Source organism: Leucoraja erinacea, unplaced genomic scaffold (genome assembly GCF_028641065.1).
Source record: "Leucoraja erinacea ecotype New England unplaced genomic scaffold, Leri_hhj_1 Leri_51C, whole genome shotgun sequence".
NCBI classification, from domain to species: domain Eukaryota; kingdom Metazoa; phylum Chordata; class Chondrichthyes; order Rajiformes; family Rajidae; genus Leucoraja; species Leucoraja erinaceus.
In genome coordinates this window covers 746,841-760,559 of record NW_026576421.1, presented here as the reverse complement: position 1 = coordinate 760,559, position 13,719 = coordinate 746,841, and the positions used below count along the sequence as shown (strand labels likewise).

General features: G+C 48.0%; 1 protein-coding gene across 1 annotated transcript in view; it reads left to right on the top strand.

Annotated features, from left to right (window-relative positions):
* LOC129694021 (RNA-binding protein FXR1-like) overlaps window positions 1-13,719 on the top strand; it is a 55,141-nt gene that overhangs the window by 20,439 nt on the left and 20,983 nt on the right. The window contains exons 3-6 of the mRNA XM_055630747.1: window positions 7,571-7,664; window positions 8,993-9,064; window positions 11,270-11,418; window positions 11,890-11,983. Of these exons, the coding sequence (XP_055486722.1) occupies window positions 7,571-7,664; window positions 8,993-9,064; window positions 11,270-11,418; window positions 11,890-11,983 (409 nt within the window). The remainder of the gene's footprint in view (window positions 1-7,570; window positions 7,665-8,992; window positions 9,065-11,269; window positions 11,419-11,889; window positions 11,984-13,719) is intronic.

The window sequence follows — 13,719 nt, the reverse complement described above, 5'->3', positions numbered from 1 at the left end:
GTACAATTTTGGTCTCCTAATTTGAGGAAGGACATCCTTGTGATTGAGGCAGTGCAGCGTAGGTTCACGAGATTAATCCCTGGGATGGCGGGACTGTCATATGAGGAAAAGATTGAAAAGACTAGGCTTGTATTCACTGGAGTTTAGAAGGATGAGGGGAGATCTTATAGAAACATATAACATTATAAATGGACTGGACAAGCTAGATGCAGGAAAAATGTTCCCAATGTTGGGCGAGTCCAGAACCAGGGGCCACACACAGTCTATGAATAAAGGGGAGGTCATTTTAAGACTGAGGTGAGAAAAAACTTTTTCTCCCAGAGAGTTGTGAATTTATGGAAATCCTTGCCACAGAGGGCAGTGGAGGCCAAATCACTGGATGGATTTAAGAGAGAGCTAGATAGGGCTCTTAAAAATAGCGGAGTCAGGGGATATGGGGAGAAGGCAGGAACGGGGTACTGATTGGGGATGATCACATTGAATGGCGGTGCTGGCTTGAAGGGCCGAATGGCCTCCTCCTGCACCTATTGTATATTGTTATTTACGCGTCACAACACGCACGCGCATGGTGACGGAGACAGTCGCGCCCGGCGCACCAGGATTTTGGGATGTACAAAATCTTCGCATGCCATCTGTGTGACGTGAAAATGGTGCCCAAGTGGGACAGGCCCTTTAAGGTGAAACAGTTATACAGCAGTCCCTCTCAGCCCAACATCTGCACCTCTGCAATGCTTAGTAAGTAAGTGTATTGGCCAAGTATTCACATACAAGGAATTTGCCCTGGTGTTCCGCCCACGTAACAACATGACATACAGTGACAGTTACGAATGACTCAGAAAACACTAAACATTAATAATAATCAAACATTAATGATAAAACACCATTGATCAAGCATGTGAACCAACAAAATACCAGATCAAAGGGAGGCTACAGATTTTTGGCTGTTGAGTAGAGCAACTACTCGTGGATAAAAACTGTTTTTATGTCTGGCTGTGGCAGCTTTGACAGTCCGGAGTCGCCTTCCAGAGGGAAGTGATTCCAAGAGTTTGTGGCCAGGGTGAGAGGGGTCAGAGATGATCTTGCCCGCTCGCTTCCTGGCCCTTGCAGTGTACAGTTATCCAAGCTAAAGCCATTTGCCTCTCAGTTTGACCCATATCCCTCTAAACCTTTCCTTTCCTTGTATCTATTCAAATGTATTTTAAATTCAATTCATGCTGCATTTATATCCCTGCATTTCAAGCGCTCAGATATGGAAAATCTTACCGCTCTAGTCCCCTTTAAATATTTCTCCTCTTGCCTTAAACCTCTGCCCTCGTTTTAGACTCATCCACCTATGGAAATGGTGCTAGCCTATCTATCTCCCCCCCCCCCCCCCCCCCCTCCCCCTCCTAATTTTATACGCCTCTGAGGACAGCTAACAACCACCTCCACTCCAGGCAACATATTCACAATCTGTATCATCTCCCAATAACGCCAAACCTCATGTAGGCATTGTCCTTGTAAATCTTCTCTGCACCCTCTCTAACTTAATTACACCCAACCTATTGCCTGGTGACTAGTGCTATATAGAATGCAGCCTGACCAATTCTTTATATAGCTCTATCTGGCTCGTCTTTGAAGGCAGATGCCGTATTTAATTACTCTACTCTGTCCTTATCTCAACTATAAATTTCTCTTTGTCAGGATCCCAGCCTTGTTCTTTTTTGGTCCGTCGAGCATGAGTATGTTGCCGGCCTGCTCTCTCGGGGATTAATTTGTTAAAACAGTTCCTTGGTCCTCTTTTGCTGACTTCTAAAGTGCTCCCTAATCCTTCAGGCCACTGCTATTTCCAGCAACTTTAATGCTGCCTCTAGTTTTTCTCACCAGCCCGGGATGCATCACTTCTGTATGGGTTTTTTTGCCTGAAATCCATGATTTCAATGCCAATAAACAGCAAAATCACCAGCGGCAATGGTGAAAAGTGGGGTCTGAGGAAGTGTCTCGACCTAAAACGTCACCTATTCCTTTTCTCCAGAGATACTGTCTGACCCGCTGAGTACAGGGGAGATGCAACGAGACCTGGGTGTCATGGTACACCAGTCATTGAAAGTAAGCATGTAGGTGCAGCAGGCAGTGAAGAAATCAATTGGTATGTTAGCATTCATACCAAAAGGATTTGAGTATAAGAGCAGGGAGGTTCTACTGCAGTTGTACAGGGTCTTGGTGAGAGCACACCTGGAGTACTGCGTACAGTTTTGGTCTCCTAATCTGAGGAAAGACATTCTTGCCATAGAGGGAGTACAGAGAAGGTTCACCAGACTGATTCTTGGGATGGCAGGACTTTCATGTGAAGAAAGACTGGATAGATTCAGCTTGTACACCTAGAATTTAGTTTGAGAGGGGATCTTATAGAAACTTACAAAATTCTTACAAAATTCTTAAGGGGTTGGACAGGATGTTGGGGAAGTCCAGAACAAGCGGTCACACAGTTTAAGTATAAGGGGGAAGTCTTTTAGGACCGAGATGAGAAAATCATTTTTTACACAGAGAGTGGTGAATCTGTGGAATTCTCTGCCACAGAAGGTAGTTGAGGCCAGTTCATTGGCTATATTTAAGAGGGAGTTAGATGTGGCTAAAGGGATCAGGGGGTATGGAGAGAAGGCAGGGATGTGATACTGAGTTGGATGATCAGCTATGATCATATTGAATGGCGGTGCAGGCTCGAAGGGCCGAATGGCCTCTACTCCTGCACCTATTGTCTATGTTTCTATGAGTTACTCCAGCTATTTGAGTCTTATCTTCTGCCTTGCACTCAACTCTGACGGTTGTGGAGGTGGGGGAGATGATGGCAAGACTGTGATGGATTTGGACACGAGAATGGACATTTTTGCTGCAAAAGCCTAACATAGATCATCAAAACAAACTAAAGAGTCAAAATTATCTGTCTAGACGTTACTTGCCTTCAAGTGAGAGGCGTTTCCTAATACATCAGAAGACTGCCCCAATCTGGCATCTAGCCCTCTGCTTCAGGCAATTTGAAGTATTTTAAACCTTTCAACGTTCATTCCAGATCTATGTAAATTTGATCTCGTACACAAGAGAAAATGCCCAGATTAATTCCGTTCCTAAACCACTGGGCACCTTTTTAATTTAGGTTGGAGATACAGCACAGAAACAGGCCCACTGAGTCCACGCCAGCCAGCCATCGATCACCGCACACTAACATTACCTGACACTTCTTCTTCTTGTGTATGGCGTGCACAGCCTGAAGTTGTGGGACAACTTGGTCTATTTGATTGTGCACGCCAGGTTGATTGCATTCGTCGAAGCAGGGTTGCAATCTTCCACCCCTGACACACTAGGGACAATTGACAATTTTAACCAAGCCAGTTAGTTAGCCTACAAACCCGTATGTCTTTGGATGGTGAGAGGAGAAATCCCCACACACAGGTCACAGGTACAGACAAACCCGTCGACAGACAGCACTCCGTAGTCAGGATCGATATTTAAGAGGGGTTAGATGTGCCCCTTCTGGCTAAGGGGAAGGCAACAAGAAGGCAGGTACGGGATACTGATTTGTGACCATCTGCAGAACGGCGGTGCAGGCTCGAGAGGGCCGAATGGCCTACTCCTAGCACCTAATGTCTATGGTTTTTCTATGTCTCTCGCTCTGTAAGGCAACAACTTTACCACAGCCATTTGTGACCATCTGCAGAACGGGGTTGAGAGGGAAAGATAGATCAACCATGGATGGAATGGACTCGAAGGGCTGAATGGCCTAATTCTGTTCCTATCCCATATGGTTCCATCTACGCATGGCTCAGCAATTGCCAGTTTGCTTCTGCACTGGCCTGGCCTGGCCAGAGACGTGTCTGACTCGGCCTCATCAGACTGGGATAAAGAGCAGACTTCTGCCTTTGGTCTTGTTGGGAAATTGTCGACTGTGTGTTCCTGGATTTCATCTGGCCACAGCTGGCTTTGAGCTCATTTATGTATTCTGTTAGCCTGACTTTGAAGTGATAAATGACAGCTTTTTATTGGTTATTCAATCCTGCTGGCCTTGCTTTAATCAGGGTGAGAGGGGAAGTGGAGTGTTTTCTGGTGGTCGGTACCTTGAAGTGGGTAGTCTGTTCTGTGCCTTGTAACATCAATACTGTGTACAGGGCTTGTCCCACTGTACGAGGTAATTCAAGAGTTTCCCCCGGGTTCTCCTCTGATTCGAGCTCGTGTAATGTACGTAGCGGGTACGTCAAATGCATTTCGTTGTCTCTGTACTGTACACTGACAATGACAATTAAAATTGAATCTGAATCTGAATCTGAGCTCGTATGAGCAAAAAGTAACAATTTTTTCATCACTAGTGTATTTTTACATTTTTCACAGTGTTGAAAAAACGTCACGCGTTTCACGAGTACCTACTGTTACTCGTACGAGACTATAAGATTGGACACGCTAGAGGCAGGAAACATGTTAGAAACATAGAAAATAGGTGCAGGAGTAGGCCATTCGGCCCTTCGACCCTGCACCGCCATTCAATATGATCATGATCATCCAACTCAGCTGTACCTGCCTTCTCTCCATACCCCCTGATCCCTTTAGCCACAAGGGCCACATCTAACTCCCTATTAAATATAGCCAATGAGTGTGGCCTCAACTACCTTCTGTGGCAGAGAATTCCACAGATTCACCACTCTCTGTGTGGAAATCTTTTTCCTTAACTCGGTCCTAAAAGATTTCCCCCTTATCCTTAAACTGTGACCCCTTGTTCTGGACTTCCCCAACATCGGGAACAATCTTCCTGCATCTAGCCTGTCCAACTCCTTAAGAATTTCGTAAGTTTCTATAAGATTCCCCCCCTCAATCTTCTAAATAGAAACTTACAAAATTCTTAAGGGGTTGGATGTTCCAATGTTCCCGATGTTGGGGGAGTCCAGAACCAGGGGCCACACACACACACACACAGTTTAAGAATAAGGAGTAAGCCATTTAGAACGGAGACGAGGATACACTTTTTCTCACAGAGAGTGGTGAGTCTGTGGAATTCTGCCTCAGAGGGCGATACCGCGCGCATCTCCATGCGCCCATCCCACGCTACTCGTGCGTCACAACGTGACTGCCACATTTTTGGATGTCACGTAAATGCCGCGCAAATGACAGCCAAGTGGGACAGGCCCTTTGGGATCCTGGATCCCATTCACATCCCTTGCCTTGTTCCAGGTTCATCCAAAGTTGCTCACCTTGCATGGTTTGAGTGAGCGAGGGCCAAGCAGTAGACGGTGCGTACTAGGACCTGTGAGCCTTTGAAGGATCCTCATGCCAACTCCTCGTTCAATGTGGAATTAGTGCTGCAGTGGGTTGAGAACTGGCCACGTGCCCAAATGCAGAATTTGTTAAGTCACTGGATTTGCTGTGGTGTCTCTCGGGATCAGTGTTAAGACCAAAGCTACTTGCTATTTTTATGAATGGTCTGGATGTGATGAGGGGGAATCTTATTAAAGGGCAATGGTTGGCTAGTCGGTTCCACAGTAAAGGGGAGGCATTTGGACTGAGGTGAGAAAAAAACTTTTTCACCAGAGAGTTGTGAATTTGTGGATTCCCTGAGGGGGAGGCCAATCACTGGATGGATTTAAGAGAGAGTTAGATAGAGCTTATAAAAGGATATGGGGGACAAGCGGGGTTATGATCGGGGACGATCAGATCAAAAAATTCTTAAGGGGTTGGGCGAGTCCAGAAGATTGTTCCCATGTTAGGGGTCCAGGACAGGGGTCACAGTCTTAGAATAAAGGGGAGGTCCTTTAACACCGAGATGAGAAAAAACTTTTTTCACACACAGAGTGGTGAATTTGTGGAAACTCCCTGCCGCAGAGGGCAGAGGGAGTTAGAAGTCCCTGGATGGATTTAGGGGATCAGAGTATGGAGAGAAGCTCTAGAGGCTAGTGGATGTCAGCCATGATCATATTGAATGGGGTGCAGGCTCGAAGGGCCGAATGGCCTACTCCTGCACCTAATTTCTCAATGAGTGGCGGGGCTGGCTCGAAGGGCCGAATGGTCTCCTCCTGCACCTATTTTCTATGGTTCTATGTTAAAATACTGGATTGCCCAGTCAGGGTTGTTGCAGAGTTAGGGGTGGGCTGTACATTCGGGGGGGAGGGGGGGGGGGGGGGTTAGAGTGAGTAAGGGGAGTGGAAAATTTGAGGCGGTCGATGTCCCGCTGGCAGTTTGAAACGAAAAGGTCTAAAGAAGGTAGATGGCCATCCGGGGAAATCCAACAGGAGACTGGAGAAGGGGTCGTCACTGGGTGGTGAGGACTACTTCCCATGGGGGAAAAGGTGCAAAGGCGGCGGAAGAAGAGCTTTATATCGTGGCGGGCACTGAACTCGTTGAGGTGGGGATGGAGGGGATGACATCTCGGATCATGAATGTTTTATTATTAATGTTCTATGTGTCATTCCTAACTGTCACCATGTCGTTGTCGCTTGTGGGCGGAGCACCAAGGCAAATTCCTTGTATGTGAATACTTGGCCAATAAACTCCATTCATTCATTCTGACAGGTCTTGACATTTTGACAGTGGAACATGGTCTTCAAATAAGATAATAATAGACAATAGGTGCAGGAGTAGGCCATTTGGCCCTTCGAGCCAACACCAGCACCGCCATTCAATGTGATCATGGTTGATCATCCCCAATCAGTACCTCGTTCCTGCCTTCCCCCCATATCCCCTGGCTCCGCTATCTTTAAGAGCCCTATCTAGCTCTCTCTTGAAAGCATCCAGAGAACCGGCCTCCACCGCCCTCTGAGGCAGAGAATTCCACAGACTCACAACTCTCTGCGAAAAAGTGTTTCCTCATCTCCGTTCTAAATGGCTTACTCCTTATTCTTAAACTGGGCCCCTGGTTCTGGACTCCCCCAACGTCGGGAACATGTTTCCTGCCTCTAGCGTGTCCAAACCCTTAACAATCTGAAGAAGGGTTTTGGCCCTAAACGTTGCCTATTTCCTTCGCTCCATAGATGCTGCCGTACATGCTGAGTTTCTCCAGCAATTTTGTCCGCCCTTAACAATCTTATATGTTTCAATAAGATCCCCTCTCATTCTTCTAAACTCCAGAGTGCACAAGCCGAGCAGCTCCATTCTCTCAACATATGACAGTCCCGCCATCCCGGGAATTAACCTGGTGAACCTACGCTGGGCTCCCTCAATAGCAAGAATGTCCTTCCTCAAAATTAGAGGACCAAAACTGCACATAATACTCCAGGTGTGGCCTCACTAGGGCTCTGTACAACTGCAGAAGGACCTCTTTGCTCCTATATTCGATTCCTCTGGTTGTAAAGGCCAACATGCCATTCGCTTTCTTCACTGCCTGCTGTACCTGCATGCTTACTTTCATAGACTGATGAACAAGGACCCCCAGATTCCCTCCTATATGGACTTCATTGCTCCGATGTGAGCACCTAGTGTAGGAAATGAATGTACTAATTGCGTTCTGTTTGTGGGGGGGGGGGTGGATTGCTGGAGTTGGCCCCCACATTCTCGCGTTGCACTCATCCTGCTGCTGCACGTGACAATTAACTAAACTAAACTTTGTCTGCAGCTGGCAGCCCGAGCGACAGCTCCCCTTCAACGATGTTCGCCTTCCGCCACCCGCCGACTTCACCAAGGAGATCACTGAGGGAGACGAGGTGGAGGTAAGATGGGCAGCGAGGTGCCTCTGTTTTTGGCGATGGTATCCGAGGGTTCTGTCACTACGAGGTGGTTGGTGACTGAGGGCGGCGTGGTGGTGGAGTTGCTGCCTCACTGCGCCAGAGTCCCGGGTTCGAAAGATAGAAAATAGGTGCAGCGGTAGGCCATTCGGCCCTTCGAGCCAGCACCGCCGTTCAATATGATCATGGCTGATCAACCAACTATTTCATAGAAACATAGAAACATAGAAATTAGGCACAGGAGTAGCCCCTTAGCCACAAGGGCCACATCTAACTCCCTCTTAAATATAGCCAATGAACTGGCCTCAACTACCCTATGTGGCAGAGAGTTCCAGAGATTCACCACTCTCTGTGTGAAAAAAGTTCTTCTCATATCGGTTTTAAAGGATTTCCCCCTTATCCTTAAGCTGTGACCCCTTGTCCTGGACTTCCCTAACATCGGGAACAATCTTCCTGCATCTAGCCTGTCCAACCCCTTAAGAATTTTGTAAGTTTCTATAAGATCCCCTCTCAATCTTCTAAATTCTAGAGAGTATAAACCAAGTCTATCCAGTCTTTCTTCATAAGACAGTCCTGACATCCCAGGAATCAGTCTGGTGAACCGTCTCTGCACTCCCTCTATGGCAATAATGTCCTTCCTCAGATTTGGAGACCAAAACTGTACGCAATACTCCAGGTGTGGTCTCACCAAGACCCTGTACAACTGCAGTAGAACCTCCCTGCTCCTATACTCAAATCCTTTTGCAATGAAAGCTAACATACCATTCGCTTTCTTTACTGCCTGCTGCACCTGCATGCCTACCTTCAATGACTGGTGTACCATGGCACCCAGGTCTCGCTGCATCTCCCCCTTTCCCAATCGGCCATTCGCTCCAGAGTGCTGCCTCATCCGCTGAGTTTCTCCTGCATTTTTGTCTGCCATCCAAAATCTGTGCCCCATTCCTGCTTTTTCCCCATTTCCCTTGATTCCCTTAGCCCTGAGAGCTAAATCTCTCTCTCTCTCTCTCTCTTGAAATCTCTTTTAGAACAGGAAGAAGTTTAGTTAGAAGCCAAAACTGAGAATTAGATAAAGGAATATTTAAGAAGGAACTGCAGATGCTGGAAAATCAAAGGCAGACAAAAATACTGGAGGAACTCAGCGGGTGGGGCAGCATCTATGGAGCGAAGGAATAGGTGACGTTTCGTGCAGTGGGCTATTTAGCGGATTCTATGCTAACGAGACTAAACAGCGCCCCACTTGCCCGCCCGCTCCTCCCGTCTTTACTTGATTGCAGTTGAACAAGGCTGTAAACTGATTTCTGACCCTGTTCTAGGTGTATTCGAGAGCTAATGAACATGAGCCCTGTGGATGGTGGATGGCGAGAGTGCGGATGATGAAGGGAGATGTGAGTATGATTCTGGCCGACACGTCCTCCAGGAAACCCAGCGGCTTGTGGTCTTTGAGAGAGAAGGCGGCGGCGCAGAGGGTAGTGCCGCTGCTTCTCTGCACCAGCGACCGCGATTCGCTTCTGACCTCGACCGCTGCCTGTGCGGAGTTTGCACGTTCTCTCTGCGACAGCCTGGCTATCCTCCCGGTGCTCCGGTTTCCTCCCTCATCCCATAGATGTGTGGGTTTTGCGAGTTGGTTGGCCCTCTGTAAATTGTGTAGGGAGTGGAGGAGAGCGTGGGGGGTAACATGGAACCAGTGTGAACCTGTTTTCCTCCGGGTGCTCCGGTTTCCTCCCACATTCCAAAGACATGCAGGTTTGCCCTGGTCAACAAGCCTCCCCCCTTCCTTGTTTTTTTACTGTATAATCACAATCTGATTGTATGCATCTGCAAAAATTAGGCACAATGATCCATGAAGTATTAAGTACCGGATCCTTAATGATATAATTTGCTAAGTGCTTTCAAACTATCCTGATGTGCTGTGTTGCTGTAAATGTAGAGGACTGGTCCACCTGGCAGCGTTGTGCTTCCAGCTTTTATACGTGGACTGGGGCGAGCAGAGGGTAGCGCTGCGTTAGAGTTGCTGCCAATGCAGCGCCGGAGACCCGGGTTCGATCCCGACTACGGGGGGGGGCGTGGCGAAGGGGCTGTCTGTACGGGGTTTGTACCTTCTCCCTGTGACCGCCTGGGTTTTTTTTTCCAAGATTTAGTTTAGTTTAGAGACTCAACACGGAAACAGGCCATTCGGCCCACCGGGTCCGTTCCGACCAGCGATGCCCGCTTTCACGATCTAATTCACGACCTTTTTTTACTCATGGACATTTTTCATCGGGCTAGAATAACGACCTGACCTACTTGATGCCACGAGTACCTACGACTAACATCACGACCTACCTACGACCTCGTGACGATCATAGAAACATAGAAATTAGGTGCAGGAGTAGGCCATTTGGCCCTTCGAGCCTGCACCGCCATTCAATAGGATCATGGCTGATCATCCAACTCAGTATCCCGTACCTGCCTTCTCTCCATACCCCCTGATCCCCTTAGCCACAAGGGCCACATCTAACTCCCTCTTAAATATAGCCAATGAACTGTGGCCTCAACTACCCTCTGTGGCAGAGAGTTCCAGAGATTCACCACTCTCTGTGTGAAAAAAAGTTCTTCTCATCTCAGATCATGCTGAGAGTATGAGTCCTGGGCAAACTCCGCAGAGGTTGTGAAAGTGGGACAGGCCTTTAACTCTGAAGAAGGGTTTTGGGCCGAAACGTTGCCGCCTATTTCCATCGCTCCATAGATGCTGCTGCACCCCGCTGAGTTTCTCCAGCTTTGATGTGTACCTTCGATTTTCGAGCATCTGCACAGTTCCTTCTTAAACACAAGGCCCTTAACACTATCCTACACAGACACGGGACATTTTTTTTTAAACATTTGCCGAGCCAAGTAACCTACAAATCCGTATATCTTTGGAGTGTGGGAGGAAGCCGAAGATCTCGGATAAAACCCACGCAGATCACGGGAACGACGTACAAATTCCGTTCAGACATCACCCGTAGTCGGGATCGAACCCGGGTCTCCGATGCTGCAAGGCAGTAACACTACCGCTTGGCCGATGCGCCTGTTTTCACGCTGTATCTCTAAACTAAACAAAATTGAGGAGATTGAAATATGTAGGCTAATTGTAATTAGCAAAGAGGTCCTTCTGCAGTTGTACAGAGACCTAGAGAGACCACACCTGGAGTATTGTGTGCAGTTTTGGTCCCCTACTTTGAGGAAGGACATTCTTGCTATTGAGGGAGTGCAGCGTAGGTTTACACGGTTAATTCCCGGGATGTCGGGACTGTCATATGCTGAGTTTAAGAATAAGGAGTGAGCCATTTAGAACAGAGACGAGGAAACACTTTTTCTCACAGAGGGTGGTGAGTCTGTGGAATTCTCTGCCTCAGAGGGCGGTGGAGGCTGCTTTCAAGAGAGAGCTAGATAGGGCTCATAAAAATAGCGGAGTCGTGGGATATGGGGAGAAGGCAGGAGCGGGGTACTGATTGGGGATGATCAGCCGTGATCACAATGAATGGCGGTGCTGGCTCGAAGGGCCAAATGGCCTCCTCCTGCACCTATTGTCTATGATCCCCTTAACCCCTGCCACCTCTTTTCTTCTCCAGTTTTACGTCATAGAATATGCTGCCTGCGATGCCACGTACAATGAGATAGTCACCATGGAGAGACTTCGTCCTGTCAACCCTAACAAGACTGCCACTAAGAGCCTGTTCCAGAAACACACCATCCCTGTGCCGGACGACCTTAAAGAAGCGTGAGTCCTGTTTGAGAATTAAAACTGGTTGATCCTTATGGGGCCCTGTCCCACGGTACTAGTTCATTCCAAGAGCTCTCCCGAGTTTAAAAAAAAAAATCAAACTGGTGGTAAGCACGGAGAATGAATGTAGCGGGTGCGTCAGAGCTCGGCGACGTCTCTTAGTGGCTCGTAACGCTAACGGCGGGCACTCGGGGAACTCGCTAACGACAGCTAAGCTCGGGAAGATTTTTCAAGCATGTTGAAAAATGTCCACGAGAGCCCCGAGTACTGACGAGCGGTTTGGAGGAACATGAGCCAAGCACAGGCAGGTGGGACTAGTGTAGATGGGCCAAAAGGCCTGTTTCTACACTGTATTGCATGAACTCGGTGATGCAGAGATCAGTTGACAGCTGTTGGAATGGTTGTATTTGTGGTCCTAATTACATTTATTTTCCCTTCCCTCCCCAACCATTCTGTTTGCTTTTGCAGCTGCGCAAATGAGAATGCCCACAAAGACTTCAAGAAAGCAGTTGGCGCGCACTCCATTACGTTCAACGCCACCAGCAACGAGCTGGTCCTGCTGGTAAGAGCCCGCTGCATTAATACCGCTGGCCTGCCGACCAGCTCAAAGGGTGGACTGTTTCTGTGGCCGCCCAGCATCTGTTGGGATGCTTTGAAAACGAGCTTTAGGTTTTACATTGACACGGTGTTTATGCATCAGTGCGCAGGGATATTAAGAGTCCAGATGCGGGACGGTTGGGCATCGGTAGAGCTGCTGCCTCTCAGCGCCAGAGACCTGGGTTCCATCCTGACATTCTCCCAATCACCACGTGGGTCTGAAGAAGGGTTTTGTCCCGAAACGTTGCCTACTTCCATCGCTCCATAGATGCTGCTGCACCCGCTGAGCAGGAACGGATCACGTTTCGGGTAGAAACCCTTCTTTAGTCTGTCTTTACAGGTCGAGACCTTTCTCCAGAGATTTTGTCGACCTTCGATTTTCCAGCATCTGCAGTTCCTTCTTAAACACATCTTATCTCTGGTTCCCTCCCACAGTCCAAAAATGTGCAGGTTTGTAGGTTGAATTAGCATCTGTAAATTGTCGCTGGTGTGTCGGTAGGACAGTGCTCTTGTACAGGGTGTTTGCTGGGTGGCGTGGGGCTTTCTCTCAGATCCTCGCTTTCCTCCCACACCAGCAAGGACTTGCAGGTTTCTAGGCTGATTGGCTTGGTGTAAATGTAAATTGCCCTGAGTGTGTGTGTGTGTGTGTGCGCAGGATAGTATCAGTGTGCGTGGATCGCTGTTGGGGAAGTCCAGAACTAGTGGGGTCACAGTTTACGGATAAGAGGGAAGTCTTTTAGGACCGAGATGAGAAAATCATTTTTTGCACAGAGAGTGGTGAATCTGTGGAATTCTCTGCTCAGAAGGTAGTTGAGGCCAGTTCATTGGCTATATTTATATGCACCAACATCTGGATGAGAGGTCCACAATGGTGCACGTCAACATCTGGATGATCTGGTCTACGATCTCAGAGCAAAAGGATTTGAGTACAGGAGCAGGGAGATTCTACTGCAGTTGTACAGGGCCTTGGTGAGACCACACCTGGAGTATTGCGTACAGTTTTGGTCTCCAAATCTGAGGAAAGACATTCTTGCCGTAGAGGGAGTACAGAGAAGGTTCACCAGACTGATTCCTGGGATGGCAGGACTTTCATATGAAGAAAGACTGGATAGACTCGGCTTGTACTCGCTAGAATTTAGAAGATTGAGGGGGAATCTTATAGAAACTTACAAAATTCTTAAGGGGTTGGACAAGCTAGATGCAGGAAGATTGTTCCCGATGTTGGGGAAGACCAGAACAAGGGGTCACACAGTTTAAGGATAAGGGGGAAATCTTTTAGGACCGAGATGAGAAAAAACATTTTTTCACACACAGAGAGTGGTGAATCTGTGGAATTCTCTACCACAGAAGGTAGTTGAGGCCAGTTCATTGGCTATATTTAAAAGGGAGTTAGATGTGGCTAAAGGGATCAGGGGGTATGGAGAGAAGGGAGGGATGGGATACTTAAGAGGGAGTTAGATGTGGCCCTTGTGGCTAAAGGGTATGGAGTATGGAGAGAAGGCAGGGATGGGATACTGAGTTGGATGATCAGCCATGATCATATTGAATGGCGGTGCTGGCTCGAAGGGCCGAATGGCCTACTCCTGTACCTATTGTCTATGTTTCTATGCTGGTTGATGCGGACTGGGTGGGCCGAAGGGCCTGTGTCCTTGCTGTATCTCTAAACTAAACTGATGCCCTCTTCCTTGCGCTCTCTTGCAG